Source organism: Thalassophryne amazonica, chromosome 11 (assembly GCF_902500255.1).
Source record: "Thalassophryne amazonica chromosome 11, fThaAma1.1, whole genome shotgun sequence".
Lineage (NCBI taxonomy): Eukaryota > Metazoa > Chordata > Actinopteri > Batrachoidiformes > Batrachoididae > Thalassophryne > Thalassophryne amazonica.
Window position 1 is genome coordinate 17,330,466 of NC_047113.1, and position 20,892 is coordinate 17,351,357.

The 20,892-nt window shown below is 40.3% G+C and overlaps 1 protein-coding gene across 1 annotated transcript in view; it reads left to right on the top strand.

The window, feature by feature from the left end:
- The window catches only part of gabrp (gamma-aminobutyric acid type A receptor subunit pi), a 58,041-nt gene that overhangs the window by 20,512 nt on the left and 16,637 nt on the right, over positions 1-20,892 (top strand). Inside the window, exons 6-8 of the mRNA XM_034181935.1 lie at positions 9,915-9,997; positions 10,196-10,333; positions 16,154-16,306. Of these exons, the coding sequence (XP_034037826.1) occupies positions 9,915-9,997; positions 10,196-10,333; positions 16,154-16,306 (374 nt within the window). The remainder of the gene's footprint in view (positions 1-9,914; positions 9,998-10,195; positions 10,334-16,153; positions 16,307-20,892) is intronic.

A 20,892-nucleotide genomic window follows, 5' to 3' on the forward strand; every position in this document is an offset into this window, starting at 1 on the left:
GATAGAATTTCGCCAAACATTGTACATGACAACAAAATACTTTACTGTCACAATCAACATTTTTGTTTAAAAAATATCACTCAACACAACTTAAAATCTCCTGAGGTAGAGGGCTGACTCGAGGAGAGTGCTGAGTGGGCGGGCCAGGCTGAGCCTCCATGCATGGCTGTTGGCTGGTGCTGCTGATCCACGTGACGGCACAACAAAAGACCAAAGGGGGGAGGGTGCACTGCTCCGTATTGTGTGACACAGCGCAGGGCTGCTCTTACAGACAGAGAGTAGACTTTGATGAATCTGCGGTGTGCCAGCAGTCAGTGCGTGCAGGAGAGAAAAAAAGCTTGAGTATCGATCTTTTACACAAGGATTGTTCAATATCAATACCAGCGTTGGTATCGATATTAGGATCGAACCGCCCACCTCTACTATACAGGTTAACAAATCTTTTTATTCTAGCATATAAGGCTGCAAGCAACTGTCATTCCTCTGCTCCTTGACATGTTACAAATCAAAGGTATGAACTGAATGATTGCATAATTATGTGTGGCTGAGGTTAGGTGACTGACGTTACAGTATGTCACTCTATATTTAAAGTTACAAAAACAAATTGCTGCTGATAAAACAATGTACTTTGACTGGCAATTGCCATGGGCTATAATTTATAATAGGTTGTGTTTGTATTTGTATGATTTCTGGGCAAAAGCAGGTGCAGTGCTGGCAACCAATTTCTCACTTCAACTGAGGTGTGCAATGTTCTCATTAACACAAAAAAACAATATGCTAATGCAGAGGATGAAAAATCAATTTTTGAAATAGATAGAAAATGAGCCCAAATCATTCACATTTTGATGGGAGAAGAACATGGAAAAATAAACCTAACCTTCACTGCATCATTGTAACTGAAATTACTTTCTTTTTGCACAAGTGAATATTTGCTTTTACAATTTCAAACACTATTCTCCCAAATTTCGCAAAAAAAAAAAAAAAAAAAAAAAAAAAAAAAAACCCTGTGAGCTTCTACAACATGGAATTGCCCATTTGCAGTAGTTAGTTGCATGTACCAGTTATTTCCAAGGCAATATGCAAATGAATTTAAATTTACTTCTTGAATATCCTGCATGATCAATCCAGTCCAGTATTTTGATAATCAGTAGATACGGGAGGGAGTATTTAACCACTTTAGTCCCCAGTCAGTGGAAAACAAGTACCTCAAAGCACAGACAGTGGTCCTAAACAAGCTCACAGGTCAGCAAAAGAAGCATCTGTGAGACTCAGCACAAGATAACAAAGATGATCTAACAAGCAAGTGAGTCAGGTAAACAAACGGTGGAGGGGGTGTAGTGTGAATGACAATAAAAACCAGCAGAACAGCAGGCTACGGTGACGTGTTTCAGTGACTGCACAGATGGGGAATGACAGATTCTGATTTAACTGATGGATGTGAACACAAGACACAACACTGTGATGCACAAGCAGACACTTAAATTAATGCATTCATTGTGCCAGACCTTGATTTTAAGTAATCTCCCTGTACAATCCAGTCAGGTACAGTGAGGAATTTTGATTTTGCAAGTTCTCGCACTTAGAAATCATGGAGGGGTCTGAAATTTTCATCTTAGGTACATGTCCACTGTGAGAGACATAATCTAAAAAAAAAAAAAAAAAAAAAAAAATCGGAAAATCACAATGCATGATTTTTTAAATAATTTATTTGTATGTTACTGCTGCAAATAAGTATTTCAAAACCTGTGAAAATCAATGTTAATATTTGGTACAGTAGCCTTTGTTTGCAATTACAGAGGTCAAACGTTTCCTGTAGTTTTTCACCAGGTTTGCACAGACTGCAGCAGGGATTTTGGTCCACTCCTCCATACAGATCTTCTCCAAATATTTCAGGTTTGGAGTTTCAGCTCCCTCCAAAGATTTTCTATTGAGTCTGGAGACTGGTCAGGCCACTCCAGGACCCTGAAATGCTTCTTACGGAGCCCCTCCTTAGTTGCCCTGGCTGTGTGTTTGGGGTCATTGTCATGCTGGAAGACCCAGCCATGACCCATCTTCAATGCTCTTACTGAGGGAAGGAGGTTGTTTGCCAAAATCTCGCAATACATGACCTCATCCATCCTCCCTTCACTACGGTGCACTTGTCCTGTCCCCTTTGCAGAAGAGCACCCCCGAGTATGATGTTTCCACCCCCATGCTTCACGGTTGGGATGGTTTTCTTGGGGTTGTTCTCATCCTCTAAACATGGTAAGTGGAGTTGATTCCAAAAAGCTCTATTCTGGTCTCATCTGACCACATGACCTTCTCCCATGCCTCCTCTGGATCATCCACATGGTCACTGGTGAACTTCAAACGGGCCTGACATGTGCTGGCTTGAGCAGGGGGACCTTGCTGCACTGCATGATTTTATACCATGACAGCATCATGTGTTACTCAAGTAATCTTTGTGACTGTGGTCCCAGCTCTCTTCAGGTCATTGACCAGGTCCTCCTGTGTAGTTTCTGAGCTTTCTAAGAATCATCCTTACCCACAAAGTGAGATCTTGCATAGAATCCCAGACTGAGGGAGATTGACAGTCATCTTTGTTTCTTCCACTTTCTAATAAATAATCATAACAGTTGTTGTCTTCTACCAAGCTGCTTGCCTGTAGTCCATCCCAGCCTTGTGCAGGTCTACAGTTTGTCACTGGTGTCCTTAGACAGCTCTTTGGTCTTGGCTATGGTGGACAGGTTGGAGTGTGATTGATTGAGTGTGTGAACAGGTGTCTTTTATACAAGTAACAAGTTCAAACAGGTGCAATTAATACAGGTAAAGAGTGCAGAATAAGAGGGCTTCTTAAAGAAAAATTAACAGGTCTGTGAGAGCCAGAATTCTTGCTGGTGGGTAGTCAAAGTCAAAGTGTCTTTTATTTGTCTCCCTAAGGAGAAATTTGCCTTGGACAGGGTCTGCTACACAACAACACATCCAGTACATAGCACCCATACATTAAAAACAACACAGTAAGTCAAAGGATAAAATATAAATACACATTATTAACATCTTTGTGCAAATTCCGCAATACATACCCTTAGGCTATCTTCCCTGAACTATCTGCTGATTTATGAGCTTCACTGATAATGGAATAAATGAATATTTATATCGATTATATTTACAAAGAGGAACCCTGTACCTCCTTCCTGAGTGAAGTAAAGTATATTCAGAGTGCAGAACATGAGACTCATCTGTTAAAATATTGTCAGCACATCTGAGAACTGCCTGTTCAAACAACTCTTGGGGAGTTACAGGTACCACCATACCCATGATTTTGCCAGCTATCTTAATCAGATTTAATATTTGAGTTTTTGATTTAACCATTAAATTACAAAACCAGCTAGTAATACCATACCGTAACACGGACTCAATCGTTGCTCTGTAGAAAATCAGCATAATATTCCTACATACACCAAACAGTCGGAGTCGACGAAGAAAGTGCAAATGCTGGTGGATTCGGGCACAAACACTTGACACTTGCATGTGCCAGCTTAAGTTATTATCGATATAAACCCCCAGATATTTATATGAATCCACCTGTTCAATGTTACGTCCATGTATGGTGACCACACTACGGTCTCCAACAGCCCGAGGGTCCACCAACATCTCCACTGTTTTATTAACATTAATCTGCAATTGATGGACATCACACCAGTTCACAAACCTGTCCACTCCAGATTTGTGACAACTTGAATTAGTACTAGTGTTCAGCAGACTGAGTATTACCGTGTCATCTGAAAATTTAACAACATACTGGTTTGGCTGATAGCTGATGCAGTCATTGGTATACAGTGTAAATAAAAAAGGTGAACTAACACAGCCCTGAGGGGCACCAGTGCTACTTAATGCAATATCAGAGCAGACAGAATTGACCTTCACCTGCTGTGACCTGTTTGTCAAGATACCACTTAATTAAAAAAGGGTTCACATTCAACTGAATCATTTTTTGAAGAAGGATATGTGACCGGATACAGTTAAAAGCAGAACAAAATCAATAAAAACTAATTTGGCATATGAAGAGGAACTCTCAAGATGCTTTAAAACCAAGTTCATTATAGTTAAAATGGCATCACTCGTACTCTGCTTCCTTTTGTATGCAAACTGATACTGATCCAGTTGTGGCTCCACCTCTACAGTAAGCTCCTGAATTAACAGTTTCTCCAATGCTTTCATTACATTAGAGGTTAGGGCCACTGGCCGAAAATCATTATTCACTTGGGGGCATGATTTCTTGGAAACTGGAATAATAACTGATCTCTTCCAAAGCTCAGGTACTGAATAAGTATCAATAGAGAGCTGGAAGAGTTGATGCCAAGCTGGAGTGAGCTCCTCTGCAAATGTTTTTAAAAGAAAAGCAGACATATTGTCTGGCCCTGTAGCTTTATTAGTATACATTGATTTAAAAACTTGAGTAACTGATTGTGAGTCAATTAAAATTCTGTCCTCATGCAAATTACACCTAATCTCTTTTAAAATGTCCCTGCACTCTTCCTGATTATTCTCTCAAAACGCAAATAAAAATCATTTAGCTCATTGGCTTTTATAAATTCATTATTGTCAATTACAGGTTTCCTTTTTGTGTCCATGTTTGTCATGCCCCGAATAGAATGGATGGATTATGTCTGTCACAGTGGACATGCACCTAAGATGAAAATTTCAGACCCCTCCATGATTTCTAAGTGGGAGAACTTGCAAAATCGCAGGGTGTTCAAATACTTATTTTCCTCACTGTATGAATGAATGAATGAATGAATGAATGAATGAATGAATGAATGAATGAATGAAAACTGTTTATTTCGAACATTTGATACAACAACAATTACAAGATAGATCAGTAAAGACAACAACAAAAAAGTTCCTACTGTGTACCCAACATGTCCGAAAAGGGGTAGGGTAGGTATGTATTTGGACTTTGAGACAATTTTGACCACAATGGAGTTGAAATGAAACAAGCAATATGTTTTCGTAGTGCAGAGCTCCAACTTTAATTCAAGATGCTTTACAAAAGTATTGAATTAACCATTTACAAATTATAGGCATTCATCCTGACATTTTCATAGTCTATAGCTAACTGGACAAATGAAATATAATTATTCACCTGATGGTGGGCTGGACGCCTGCATGGACTCTTGTCAGTTGTTCTTGTGTTGTATTCTGTATTGTAAATCTTTTTGGTAGCATGGCCTAAGCAGAGGGTCACCCCTTTAAGTCTGGTCTGCTTGAGGTTTCTTCCTCAAATCATCAGAGGGAGTTTTTTCTTACTACTGTCCCCTGTGTGCTTGCTGTAGGGGTTGGTAAGGTTAGACCTTACTTGTGTGAAGCACCTTGTGGCTGATGATCTCAGCTTTCAAAAGCATCTGAAATGATCCAAATGTGCTTAAAAATATGAGCTTACTATATCATGAAAGTTATTTAAACATAGTGTCTTGCAAAAGTATTCAGCACCTTGGTATTTCACACATTTAAATTTGTTTATGGCATTTCAAATACAAAAAGTAAATCAGCCTTCTCACTATAAAAATTTCTAAAATTATCTTTCTTAGACTCAAAATGAAAGTAAATCTCTACAACTTTATATAAATTAATTAAAAATATAAAATCCAAGATGATGGGTTGCATAAGTAATCAGCCCCTTTGGTATAATACCTGTAAATAATCAGTTTAATTACCAGTTTTCTTCAGACACGTCAGGGGATGGATACATGAACATTTCCAAGTCACTGAATATCTCTTGAACTTTATTTACATCAGTTATGAAGAAATACAAACAGTATGGCCTCTATGATAAATCTGTGTGGAGTAGACAGTTCGCAAAAACTGCGTGACTGTGCAATAAGAAGAGTGAGGAAAGCCACCAAGACACCCAGACAACCCAGAAGAAGTTACATGGTTCTGTGACTGTGACTGGAGAAATTGTGCATAGTGCATGTTTTGCATTTTGTATCCTGAGTTATACAGCTTCATGATGACATGGTACAGAGGAGGGTTTTCTTTCACCAAAACATTAAATCTAGGCTTGCATCTCAGATGTACCTTCTGGCAAATTGTGGCTGAACTTTCAGGTCTTCTTTTTAGTAGAAATTTTTATATTGAGAAGCCTGATTTACTTTTTGTATTTGAAATGCCATAAACAAATTAAAATGCATGAAATACCAAGGTGCTGAATACTTTTGCAAGCCACTGTAACTACAAAAGTCTTGTGGCATTAACTTAGTTGAAAGTTGAAATAACTAAGTTGAAAGAACTTTTAAAAAATCTATGCAAATTGTTCCATGAGTTTTTCTCATTGAGACAGCAGTTCCTTTTTTAGAGTGTAGTCATGTGACTACACCCTTGCAAAATACACATTTTAACCATTTTGGCGAATTCACTGTTAAAGTCCACAACACTGACTTTATATTGTAAAAAAATGACATTTTCCCCCCATTCATTTTAGAGGCAGGACCTGAGATGATGTCACCAAAATTCATATTCCTCACAGTGTGAGGTGTTGAGCATTTATCATCATTAGATGAAATCAAGCTAATGTCCCCGTGTTTATGAGTTAATTTCTCTGGGCATGTGGCACCAAAAATAAAATGAAATACACCAATATTTTCATAATTCTTAATTTATTTAGAATAGTGAGTTCATTTGACATTTTATTTACCAGTGATATGCACTTCAAGCATACTTAAACATGAGAGAATAATTTGATGCATTATTTATTTGCAAAGATTTTGAAATCAAATCAATTTTACATAATTACAGGGTGACCCTCAGGACAAATATATAAGAATAATGGTGTAATGGTGGTATATTCTTGTTGTTTTATGAATTTTCAGATTTTATTGCATAGCTGATGGCTCAGTGATATTGGAGTTGGGCTAACATCTGTCTTTGGACAAGGCACTTCATCTCCATTGTCCCAATCTACCCATCTGTAAATAGGCACCAGCCTTGGCTGGGGAAGTATGAATGAATGAATGAATTTATTCGGCACACAGAACAACAACACAAACAATAACACACTCATAAAAGAAGCAACGTACAATAAATCCGTGTAGCTGAAAGGGTGAAGGCAGAAACAAAGCTTATAGATACCCTCCCCTTATACCGTAAAAAATAAAGTAAAGAAGGTATACATATACATATGCGGAAACAAAACAACTCTGCACCAGAATTTGAAAACATAACCCAACGAGCAACAGTACATAAACCCAAGCACAACAGCAAAATGGTAAACCTAATTTTCCAAACTATAACAAGTAAGTATATTATTTTGTAATGTCTTTTAAAGCTGACAAAGGTACCTAGTAACTTAATATTATCAGGACACTTATTCCAAATATCAACCCTTAACGGAAACACACTAAGTTTTTGCAGTAGTTCTGATTCTTGGTTTTTCAAATACTAATGTCCAATTTCAATAGCAATTTATTTTCATTTATATAGCGCCAAATCACAACAGAGTTGCCTCAAAGCACTTCACACAGGTAAGGTCTAACCTTACCAACCCCCAGAGCAACAGTGGTAAAGAAAAACTCCCTCTGAGGAAGAAACCTCAAGCAGACCAGACTCAAAGGGGTGACCCTCTGCTTGGGCCATGCTACAAAACATAAATTACAGAACAATTCACAGAACAATTCACGGACGAATATCCAAGAAATGCTGTTGGCGCACAGGACAGGAGGATCGCCAACACGAACACAACTCCCATCTCTGGATGGAGTTGCACCTTAAACAGACAGAAAAAACAGAATCAGGCATCAGAAAGACAAGAAATACTGTATAATTTGTCAGCATTAAATAACAAGAAAAACAGAGAAATACTAAGGTGATCGCTAGCCACTAGCCCTAAACTTCACTAAAAGACCCAGAATTTAGGTAAAGTTGAGGCCGCGGTCCGCTCCAATTACTAATAAAATGAATTAAAAGAGTAAAAAGCGTAAACCAAAACTGTACCAGTATGCCAGCCATATGAAAGGGAAAATAAGTGCGTCTTAAGTCTGGACTTGAAAGTCTCCACAGAATCTGACTGTTTTATTGATGCAGGGAGATCATTACACAGAACAGGGGCACGATAAGAGAAAGCTCTGTGACCCGCAGACATCTTATTCACCTTAGGGACACAAAGTAGTCCTGCACCCTGAGAATGTAAAGCCCGGGGCCGGTACGTAAGGTTTAATTAGGTCAGCTAGGTAGGAGGGTGCCAGTCCATCAATAATTTTCTAGGTTAGTAGCAGAACCTTAAAATCTGATCTCACTGGGACAGGAAGCCAGTGAAGGGATGCCAAAATGGGTGTAATGTGGTCAAACTTTCTGCTTCGTGTCAAAAGTCTGGCTGCAGCATTTTGAACCAATTGGAGACCCCTAATGCTAGACTGCGGTAAACCAGAAAATAGAACATTGCAGTAGTCCAAGGGTGCTCAAGTTCGGTCCTCGAGAGCTGCCTTCCTGATACTCTTAGTTGTCTCCCTGCTCCAACACACCTGAATCCAATAAAAGGCTCATTAAAAGCCTGATAACGAGTCTTTCATTGGATTCAGGTGTGTTGGAGCAGGGACACAACTAAGAGTATCAGGAAGGTAGCTCTCGAGGATCAAACTTGAGCACCCCTGCAGTAGTCCAATCTAGAAGAGATAAATGCATGGATCAGGGTCTCAGCATCAGCCATAGACAGGATGGGACGAATCTTCGCTATATTTTGCAGGTGGAAGAAAGCAGTCTGAGTAATATTTCTAATGTGGAGGCCAAAGGACAACGAAGGATCAAAAATTACCCCAAGGTTCCTCACTTTGTCAGTGTGATGTATGACACACGAGCCGAGGCTGAGCATTAACTGGTCAAATTGAAGCCAATGTCTCACTGGACCAAGAACCATCATTTCAGTCTTATCAGAGTTTAAAAGTAGGAAGTTTCTAGACATCCAACTTCTCACTGCTGCAAGGCAACCTTCTAAGGATTTATGTGAATGAGATTACCAGCAGTGTCCCTCTCAAATTGGAGCAGGAATCCCTCATTTTAAACAGATCCTGGACATGTTTAGGCAAGACTTTATTTTTGACTTTATACATAATTTGTATTGTGATATAATCAACAAAGTCCCAGAATTTTTAAATTTGCAAACCAACAAATAACGGATTTGTTGACTCCCGATATGTTTTATTACTGATAATTCTTATAGCTTTCTTTTGCAATAGAAATATTGGATTAGTATTGGTTCTATATGTGTTTCCCCAAACCTCAACACAGTATGTCATATATGGAACAAGTAATGCATGATACAAAATAGCCAAAGAATGTTGGTAGAGGAAGTTTTGTACTTTATGCAGAATTGCAATGACTTTTTAAATTTTAGATTTAACATACTTAATGTGTTTTCCAGCTTAATTTATCATCAATATAAACACCAAGAAATTTTCTACTTGTTACAATTTCAATTTCAGTATGATCTAATAATAAATTTCTATTTACGTTCCTGGTCTTATTACCAAATATGATACACTTAGTTTTACCATAATGGAGCAATAATTAGTTTGAATCGAACCACAGTTTAAATTTATGTAATTCATTCTCCATTTTGTCCAGGAGCTGTCCCAAATGATCCCCACTACAAAACACAGTTGTATCATCAGCAAACAAAATACAACTAGCAGACTTGGAAACCAAACATATATCATTAATGTACAAAAGAAACAGCAATGGCCCAAGGACAGAACCCATGGACAGTAACCTGTGACTGACTCATAAACAAGGAGTTGGAGTCTCTCATCCCCTTAAAGTTGAGTATTCTGAAGAACATTCCTGCCACCAATGAGCCTCGCTTGTATCAGACTTAAGTCTTCTTCTTGTTTAGTTATTTCTTATAGATACAGCTTTAATAATGTTACTATAAATGTGCACAGAATCACTGCTACTATCGCCTGTAACATGGACCTGACTAAGTACCCGATGGACAGACAGGAGTGCACGCTACAGCTGGAGAGCTGTGAGTATCTGTGAACTCCGTCTTCGATATATCCTGTGTAGCTGGACGTAAATCATCGTGTTCATCATCTTCACTAACATCTCCATCGCCATTCTTATCCCCACCATTGTAGTGAGTATCAGAGTGAGTGAACAGGGTTGTTTTTGGGAGATTGCATGCTTCAAAATGTCATTAACCCACATTCATCTGTGTGTTCAGGGGGGTATAATCTGCAGGACGTGATGTTCTACTGGACCAGAGGAAATGACTCTGTGAGGGGTCTCGACACACTGCGACTGGCTCAGTATAGTGTGGAGAGCTACTATACGTCAGTGTCTGAGGCTGTGTATGAGACAGGTAGAAATACTGCAAATCCTGTATTTTCACATCCGTGTGAATACAGTGGTATGCAAAACTGCAGGAACCATTGGGCTTTTACACATTAAATTTTCATAATGTCAAACTTTAGAAAAAGAATTCATTCTCAACACTCAATTTTTGAAAAAATAGGTCCTTTAAGTATAAGTCATAAGAAATATCTTTGTCACTGTATGAATACACAATAAAACAGCTAAAAAAAAAAAAAAAAAAACAGTAAAAAAATAAATAAATAAAAAGAAACAATCTCCAAAACAGAACATTTTAAGGGCAAACCAGTGTCCTAGTAGCAATGGAATACACTGTAAAGTTGCAGCTCAAAAAAATTTGAAAAGTGAGAAAAAAGTTCAATACTTAGATGTTTCAGAAAGTGAACATTTTACATATTCTAGACTCATTACATACTGTGACGGCCCCGCCGTCTTGTAGCGGGGCGGGCCCATAATCAGGGGCACCTGGGCCCGGTGTCCCTGTCTCTTAATTAAGTGGGCCCAACTAATTCATTTTGTTCTCTCCCTCTCTCTTTTTAGGACGTCTCGCTGCGCCAACCGGTAACAGAGCGCCTTTTTGCACAGCTGCACATCTTTGCACCTTTTAATTTACTGACTTAAACTATTGTAAATTAATACTTCTATTTTTCTAATCTTCTCGTTTGTGTCTCCTCCTTGTCACTGTCCTCTGAGCCACGGGCACGTGACAAGAGTGGGGGCTCGTCCTTTAAATTTAATTTTTGTAGTCAGCGCGTTTAGTTTTTGTAAATTTATTTGGTTAAAGTTTGTTTTTAGGCCTGTTTTTGTGTTGGGGCTTTGCCGCACGCTGATTACGTGATTAGAATCCGGTGCGCACCTGCTGATTGCGCGTTCGTTTGTTTGTTTGTGGGGACACGCGAGAGGTTTGAAGCCAAATTGTTTTGTTTTTTTTGATCCGAGGTGAAGGTAAGTGCTGTCTCGTGCTGCATGGTGTTTTGGAGTCCTTCGTTAGGCTTTAGTGGCTTTTCTCATAAGGAGATTTGCCTGCTTTTATTTTGTGAGGGCAATGGTGAACGTGGCTACAAGCTTCGGCTTGGGAGTGCGTCCGTGGTGTTCTGGGGGTTGTCAGCTTGCTGGTCGCTGCTCAGACCCATCGGGTTTTAGCGCATAAATACCCACCATATGAGACCGCAAGAAGACTAGGTTAAGCAGGTAGATTTGGGTTAAGTAGTTCAGGGCGAGGGACTCCGAGGGACGCGCTGGCCCTCAGCCTCGGTTATGTGAGCTTGGCAGTTTGCATTCAGTTCGGTTCACATTACTTTTTTTTTTTTTTTTGTAACCATGGCTTCTGTTTCGCATTTTTCTCCACTCCTTCTGAAAGTTTTCTTTTGGAAAATTGTCAAAAGAAACACTTATTGCAGATAGCTGAACACTACGGCATTACAGTGGGAAATAATATACGCAAAGATGATGATAGAGATATAATCACTGCTGCGCTTTTTAATAAAGGCGTCCTGAGAGGGGGAGAGCAACAGTCGGGTTTATATGTCAATTCTAAACCCGAGCTGTCTGTTTCGTTTAATGGACTGAGTTTTGAGCAGCGTAAGGAATTAATGTTGCTGCAAATTGAACAAGAGAAAAGCAGAAAAGATGCTGAAATTCAACTGGAACAAATGAGACTGAGAACTGAAGCTGAAAAAGAGGTTCAGTTAGAACGTGTCAGACAAGAGACTGAAAAAATGAGATTGGAATTGGAACACTATAAATTGAATTTGATTCGGGATGGTAAGGTTATAGGCGAGGTGAGTGAAGAATCATTTTCCTCTGCTGTATAGGCCTGCTCCTAACACGTTTGACGTGGGTGCTAGTCTGCACCTAATGCCAAAGTTTAATGAAAAAGATCCAGATACTTTTTTTTGTTCTGTTCGAGCGCATTGCAGATGTTAAAAATTAGGCGGATTGTGATAGAGCTTTGTTGTTGCAGTCCGTGTTTACTGGTCGTGCCCAGGAGGCTTATTCTGCATTGAACGCTGCAGAGTGTCTGGATTATGCCAAAATAAAGGCTGCGGTTCTAAAATCTTACGAATTAGTCCCAGAAGCTTATCGCCAGAAATTCAGGAATTTTGAGAAAAATGAATGTCAAACTCAAGTGGAATTCATTAGATTTAACCTGTCAATTTAATTGTTGTTGTTCTGCTTTAAATATTGACACTTTTGAGGGTTTGTCAGAGTTGATGATCTTGGAGCAGTTTAAGAACTGTATTCCTCAGCATGTAGCTACTTATGTTACTGAACAGAAACCCAGCACTGCTCTGAAGGCAGCTGAGCTGGCAGATGATTTTGTCCTGACTCTCAAGGGGGCTATGGCTGAAATTTTTCCATTTAGGACCAAGCCTATAGTCAGTGAAAGTCGCTCCTACTCGCAGACCTTTGCACAGGGTCGCTCTGCTTCATTCAGAGGGCACTCTAGCAGGTGTAATTACTGTCAGGCAACGGGCCACTGGAAGTCTCAGTGTCCTGTGCTCAAGTCTAAAAGTAGGTGTAAAATGTACGTCCCTTCAGCTCCTGCTCTGTCAGCTTCAAATAATAAGTCCAGGAAAAGGTTCGATAAAGCTTTTGCTCCTTTCATCCATGATGCGTATGTGTCCATTGTGGGGAGCGAGCAGCGTGTTCATATTAAGATGCTGCGTGACACAGGGGCTAAACACTCATTTATAGTGGCTTCTGTCCTTCCATTTTCCTCTGCTACAGAAACGGGTGACTGTCCTTATGCATGGGATGGAGCTGGGTGTGGTCTCCTTGCCGAGGCACACAATTATGTTAGAATGTGGGTTTATTAATGGTCTGGTGATTGTAGGCGTGCGCCCCACTCTGCCGCTTCCTGGGGTTTCATTGATTTTAGGCAATGATTTGGTTGGTAGTGCTGTGTGGCCGAGGTCTCCTTTGCCCGTGGTGACCCCTGAGCCACGCTCGTCATCTCTGCTTGAAGAGCAGTGTCCAGAGGTGTTTCCGGCTTGTGTCGTGACGTGCACTCAATTTCGTGCGTCTGAGTCGGATGTGCTTGAGAGCTCAGTCTTGTTGCCCGAGCTCCCAGCATCTGTCTCTGTGAAGGAATGGAGTCAGCATCAAAAGTCTGATCCAGCTCTTTCAGTTTTGTTTGAAAATGTTCTTCCAGGTGACAAGGTACAGAGTGCTGCTCATGGGTACTTCATGCAGGAGGGTCTGTTGGTGCGCAAGTGGGTCCCATGTCATGGTGACTTCATTGGTGAGCCCATTTTTCAGATTGTTGTTCCTGAGATGTTTCATGATGTGCGCAGAGTTGCCCATGATGACGTTGGTCACGTAGATGTGAAAAAAACGTTGAAAGTGCTGTTTCTACAGGCGTTCAGTTTAGACATTCGTCATATTAAAGGTTCTGATAACTTGTTGGCTGATGCTTTGTCACGTGCGCCAGTTTAAAAAAGGAAAAAGCAAAGTTGCCGTCATTTTTGTGCCTGTCTCTCTTCTGCCTGTCCTCAGTTTCAGGCGCCAGAACTCTGGAGGTGCAGCAGAGGATGTGTGCTAAGCTTGTGACTTTACCAATTGGTGTCATCTTTAGCCTTGTATAGCTAAGTAGAACTTCTCTTGTTTGATAATGGAAAATAGAAGAAAAAACTTAGTCCTATCAGATTTTAAAGTAGTTTGTAAAGGAAAAAAATGTATAGCTGAATATAAGTAAGCTGTAAATATTGTAATTTTGGTGCAACAAAATATAATGTAGTACTACTAACAAAAAAGAAAAAATTGTGCTGTTCGCGATTGGTTTGGAAAGTCCTTAGGTGGACTTCCCTTTTGAAGGGGAGGGTGTGACGGCCCTGCCGTCTTGTAGCGGGGCGGGCCCATAATCAGGGGCACCTGGGCCCGGTGTCCCTGTCTCTTAAGTGGGCCCAACTAATTCATTTTGTTCTCTCCCTCTCTTTTTAGGACGTCTCGCTGCGCCGACCGGTAACAGAGCGCCTTTTTGCACAGCTGCACATCTTTGCACCTTTTAATTTATTGACTTAAACTATTGTAAATAAATACTTCTATTTTTCTAATCCTCTTGTTTGTGTCTCCTCCTTGTCACTGTCCTCTGAGCCACGGGCATGTGACAATACAAACTAAAATGTTTTAAGTATTTTTAATTTATTTTGATAATTACAGTTAACTGCTCCAAAAAATACAAATACGTATAATGTGCAGCTCAAAATATTAGAATATTTCGGAAGATCAGCTGAAAACAAAGGTTTATAATTCAGAAATGTCAAACTTTTTATAAGTACATTCCATTACGGTTTTGAACATGTGCAGCACACTGGGGGCCGCCGGCCGATACTGCCTTTTACCACCTACGACAGGTGAGAGTTTGGTTGAAGTGGTGGACAGGCTGGGTTGAGTCCTGGTTCACACTGGAAGCTTTGACAGTGGGCCTGGTTAATGTCTGAGCTGCCATCAGCTGCACTGTTCAATGATGTTTTGAGCAGGGAATTCAAGTCCTTCCTAGTACAACTGAAATATTGTAATTCCTCCCAGTTCATTTTGTAATACACTGCCCCTTATAAAGAACAAAATCGATACATTCCTCAGTTTGAATTTATTCAAAGTCACGCTGAAAACCAGGCCCAGGTCCCCAGAAACGGAGCCCACACACGGACTCCATTTCCTGAAAACACCTAGAACATGGGCGGCATAAATGCTTTTGTACAAAACAATACAGGCGGTACAGTGGGTGGATTTTAGTCTCACAAACCTATTCTTACTGGCTCCCCACAAACAGAGGGAAGTCCTCCCTTTATCTTAAACTTGCGCATGCGTGATGGAAGTGAAACCTAACTCTTCTGTTGAGACCTTCAACCAGTTAGAACCAGGCACTTCTAAACAGGTAACAAAAGCAAATACTTTAACTAACATAAAATAAGGAATTAGCACAGATATTATCTAACAATATGTTGTGATGCAGTAGGTCCAAATACCTTCCACTCTCCAACTCACATTGAAACACTATTTTTGACATTTTACAAATATGCCCCAAACTCCAACATCAATTCCTTGACGATATTGGGGTTAATGACTCGGTGTTAAGTTGTACCTCCTTCCTTTATGATGTGAAGTCATTATGGCTCCAAGCTTCTCATGGTTTTGTGGAATAGATTATACAGTTGCTTGAGGTACCAATAATCCTTATCAGATGGCTCCAAAGGAGAAACCTGACTTATGAGTTGAAATTTTGTTCCCAAAAGCTTGTCTTAATTCTTCACATTGTTTTCATGCTCAAAGGCACTGGTCCTTCCATTAGGTCCTTAAATACAGACAAATGTCCCCCAATTAATCCCAAATTATGTCAATTGGTCATCCAGAAGCTTTTACAAGTTATTCCACCATTTTCCTGGAATCTTCTATGCTGTTTTAAAAGGCATTCATCCTCAGGGAAATAAACTGGTGGCACAGTGAAGACAAACTGAAAAATATATCTCAGTTGTATAAAATAAACAGACATTCTGATTTAAAACACATTGTCTGATCAAATAGAAAATGTATGGTTGGAGAAAAATGTGTTCAAAACTCTATTTACAGGTACATGCTTTACAGCATTTTATGTATTTTTATAATGTTGTAGACATTTGTATTTACATTAAGATGAAAGAGCAGAATTTTAAAAATGAAACATAAAATTATATATACTTTTTAAATGTAATAAAAGTAAAATGTGTAAAAGCCTCTTTCTTGAACTTGTGCATGCCACAGTGAAATGTAATTGTGAAATTAATGTATTTGTTGTGTTTGGTGAAGCACTGTCTTTTTGTCTTGACAGGAACATATCCCAAACTGATGTTGCACTTTGCACTTCGTAGAAATGTTTTGTTCTTTATCTTGGAGACATATGTCCCCTCTACTCTGCTTGTGGTTCTGTCCTGGGTTTCATTTTGGATCAGCCAGTCCTCAGTACCAGCAAGAACCTGCATTGGTTAGTATCCATGTATTGTTTCAACAGTACAACCAATCCTCCTGTGAGCAACGGCCTGAAGTCAACAAGTTAACGCTTGTTCAGTCACTGTCCCAGACTAAACCATTGTTTAAGTCTAGGACAGAGAACAGAAAGCAGTCTGGAGAACTTTGAATTATTAAGGAAGCTACAAGTGTGCAAAGTTCACAAAGTGAGTACTACAAACCCCTGGCAAAAATTATGGAATCACCGGCCTCAGAGGATGTTCATTCAGTTGTTTAATTTTGTAGAAAAAAAGCAGATCACAGACATGACACAAAACTAAAGTCATTTCAAATGGCAACTTTCTGGCTTTAAGAAACACTATAAGAAATCAAGAAAAAAAGATTGTGGCAGTCAGTGTTGTGTGGGCCGCTGAAGAGGAGGTACTGCTGGCCCACCACCACCAGAGGGCGCCCTGCTTGGAGTGCGGGCTCCAAGCCCGAGAGGGCGCCAGACCCAGAAGAAGTGACAGCTGTCACTCATCCTCTGCACCAGCTGTCACTCGTTATCATCACTACCATAAAAGCCGGACTGCAACTCCACCTCCCCGCTGAGAAAACGACTACCAGAACCAAGGTAATTTCTCTGCTGACTAATACGCTGTCTAACTTTGTTCTGTGTGCAGTCGCATTCCTGTGAAGACCCAGAAGAGGGACAAACAGGAGCTGCACGAGTGTGTGTGATTTGGAGGTGGAGGTGCTCCCTCCTAACGGTATCTGGACTATAGATTACTGAGTGTGCGGACTCACACTCACACATCATATTTCTGCTTTCTGCCAGCAGTACCAGGGTCGACAGTCGAAGACAGAGGCCACCTGGGACTCGGGGACTTGGCGGCTCCGGTGTTCTTCAGGCCGTTGGTGTGGAAGCCCGTGTGGACGCGGCTTCTCTCTCGTCGGCGCCTTCTATCTTCGAGCCTGCCCACACTTCACCTGGTGTTTATTGACTGTGAAATTAAGACACGTTTCGTTGTGTAATATCACAACATTAAATTGTTACCTTTTGGCTTACTCATTGTCCGTTCATTTGCGCCCCCTGTTGTGGGTCCGTGCTACGACACCTTCCCAACAGGATTTCTCGGCCGGGGAGGTGGAGTTGCAGTCCGGCTTTTATGGTAGTGATGATAACGAGTGACAGCTGGTGCAGAGGATGAGTGACAGCTGTCACTTCTTCTGGGTCTGGCGCCCTCTCGTGCTTGGAGCCCGCACTCCAAGCAGGGCGCCCTCTGGTGGTGGTGGGCCAGCAGTACCTCCTCTTCAGCGGCCCACACAACAGTCAGTAACGGTTACTTTTTTAGACCAAGCAGAGGAAAAAATTATGGAATCACCCTGTAAATTTTCATCCCCCAAATTAACACCTGCATCAAATCAGATCTGCACATTGACCCTATGTGTCTTTTTGTAAGGAATGTTTTTGCAGTTTTTGCTCTATGGCAAGATGCATTATCATCTTGAAAAATGATTTTATCATCCCCAAACATCCTTTCAATTGTCCAAAATATCAACATAAACTTGTGCATTTATTGATGATGTAATGACAGCCATCTGCCCAGTGCCTTTACCTGACATGCAGCCCCATATCATCAATGACTGTGGAAATTTACATGTTCTCTTCAGGCAGTCATCTTTATAAATCTCATTGGAAAGGCACCAAACAAAAGTTCCAGCATCATCACCTTGCCCAATGCAGATTCGAGATTCATCACTGAATATGACTTTCATCCAGTCATCCACAGTCCACAATTGCTTTTCCTTAGCCCATTGTAACCTTGTTTTTTCTGTTTAGGTGTTAATGATGCCTTTCGTTTAGCTTTTCTGTATGTAAATCCCATTTCCTTTAGGCTGTTTCTTACAGTTCGGTCACAGACGTTGACTCCAGTTTCCTCCCATTCGTTCCTCATTTCTACCAGTATGTTTGCCTTTAACAACCTTCCCATGTTGTGTGTATTTGGTCCAGAGTTTAGACACAGCTGACTGTGAACAACCAACATCTTTTGCAACATTGCGTGATGATTTACTCTCTCTTAAGAGTTGATAATCCTCTCCTTTGTTTCAATTGACATCTCTCATGTTGAAGCCATGATTCATGTCAGTCCACTTGGTGCAACAGCTCTCCAAGGTGTGATCACTCTTTTTTAGATGCAGACTAACGAGCAGATCTGATATGATGCAGGTTGTTAGTTTTGGGGATGAAAATTTACAGGGTGATTCCATAATTTTTCCTCAGAATTGAGTGATTCCATATTTTTTTCCTTTGCTTGGTCTAAAAAAGTAACCGTTACTGACTGCCACAATCTTTTTTTCTTGATTTCTTATAGTGTTTCTTAAAGCCAGAAAGTTGCCATTTGAAATGACTTTAGTTTTGTGTCATGTCTGTGATCTGCTTTTTTCTACAAAATTAAACAACTGAATGAACATCCTCCGAGGCCGGTGATTCCATACTTTTGCCAGGGGTTGTACTATAGATCACTTGGCAGTAATGGATGATTGTCATCCTGTTAAAACAAAGAATGTTCCATCTGCACATTGGCATGCCCAGGGGCCTTGAGCGTGAAATTCTGCCTGAAAAGGGAGGAGGGAGTGCACGATAGTGCAGCCAGTTTACATTTGTCAGAGTGCCCACCCTCTATAGTTCAATAAAATGCCTGGTTTCATCTCAAATAACTCACCTGTTCAGTGCCAGATCCATTCTGCCTTATGCGTAACTCTCATACTGCAAACTCTCAAACTGACACCATTGTCATGTGACTACCGATAAAAACAAATCACCAAACACCAAATTTTGGTGCTTTGACTAACTATGTAAAACCAGCTGTTAAGAATTTGTGATATTTGACAGCTGCTTGAGGTTTGATCAACAGATAAACCCTGTTGTCAAAGCTAGTTTTTTCCAACTTAGACTTTTGGCTAAAATAAAGCACTTCCTCAGTAGGCGTGATCTTGAGACAGCCATTCATGCTTTCATCAGCTCCAGACTTGATTATTGTAATGCACTTTATTCGGGCATTAATCAGTCTCTTGCACGTCTCCAGTTGGTGCAGAATGCTGCTGCTCATCTTTTAACAAACGCTTTTAGATGTGAGCATATTACGCCTGTCCTGTACTCACTCCACTGGCTTCCAGTTCATTTTAGAATTTATTTAAAAATTTTAGTGTTTGTTTTTAAAGCTATTTATGGCCTTGCACCTCCCTACTTGTCTGAAATTTTAACTTTGCGCTCCTACACTAGTACATTAAGGGTATCTGGCCAGCTTTACTTAGATGTTCCGAGGTCAAGATATAAACGCTGGGGTGATCATGCTTTCGCGGTAGCCAGCCCCAGACTGTGGAACGAGCTACCTTTTGCGTTACATACTATTCCTGACCTAGCACTTTTTAAATCCAAGTTAAAGACTTATTTAATTAAACTCATTTTTAACACTTAGTGTTGAGTTTTTTATGTGCGGTTGTGAATTTGTGTTTTTAATATTAAGCACTTTGGACACCAGTTGGTGCTGTAAAGCGCTTTATAAATAAATGTTGATTGATTGATTGAAAACATTGCATGCATGTGCAAAAAGTTATTGTTGGTCACTCGGGACATCTACGGAACTTGGGAAAGACCAGCACACACTGTTGATGTTGTTACAGGTAAGTTGTAGAAATGACAAGTACGTCATGAAAAATCATTTTTCCTTTTACGAAGTGTTGGGGTAAGAAAAGTAATTTAATTTAGGGTTGGTCTTTAATCAACTTTCATAAAAACCTAATTTATCTCAAGCATTTTTTTTTCTATTTTTAAAGCAACATTTAAGCAACTTTCATTAAAAAAAGCAGATAGATTGGGGTTTGAACATGTAGATATGGTTTGTGTGTATATATACACACCCATACATATCTTTTAATCGAGGGTCAAAATAAAATGTGAATAAATTCATGAATTCTAAAACTGAGCATGTTATGGTTTGTGCTTCAGGAGTGACAACAGTTTGACGATGACTACCCTAATGATGGGTGCCCGCACTTCACTGCCCAATGCCAACTGCTTCATCAAGGCCATAGATGTTTACTTGGCATCTGCTTCACCTTTATCTTTGGTGCACTTCTGGAGTACGCCTGTGCCCACTTCTATACCATGCAGCATCAGACCTTAGAGGATTTACACAGGGTGAGCAACAGAATCAGTCTCTCAGCCAATCTACTTAATCGATCTATTTATCACTTTCTCTATCTGTGCGAATAGGACCTGCTGAGGGAGTTCATTCAATCCAACGGAAAGGTTTCCATCCCTATCGTCAGTGCCAACCAACCAACCAGTCTGTGGAGATCGACTCCACTGCAGAGGAGTCCACGACGCAGCCCACAGAACAGTCAGCAAAGACTGACACAAGGAGCGTGGCGCCACCAAAGAAAGATGACTGGGAACGGTTGTGGCCTGTCATCAGTCAAGGATGCATCTCGTAGAGCAGTATCTGTTTTCATTGTGGAAAAACCCACACAACATTGACCGCCATTCCCGTACTGTTTTCCCCGATGGCGTTTCTCATAGTCAATATCTTCTACTGGCTTTACTATCTCTTCTTTGAG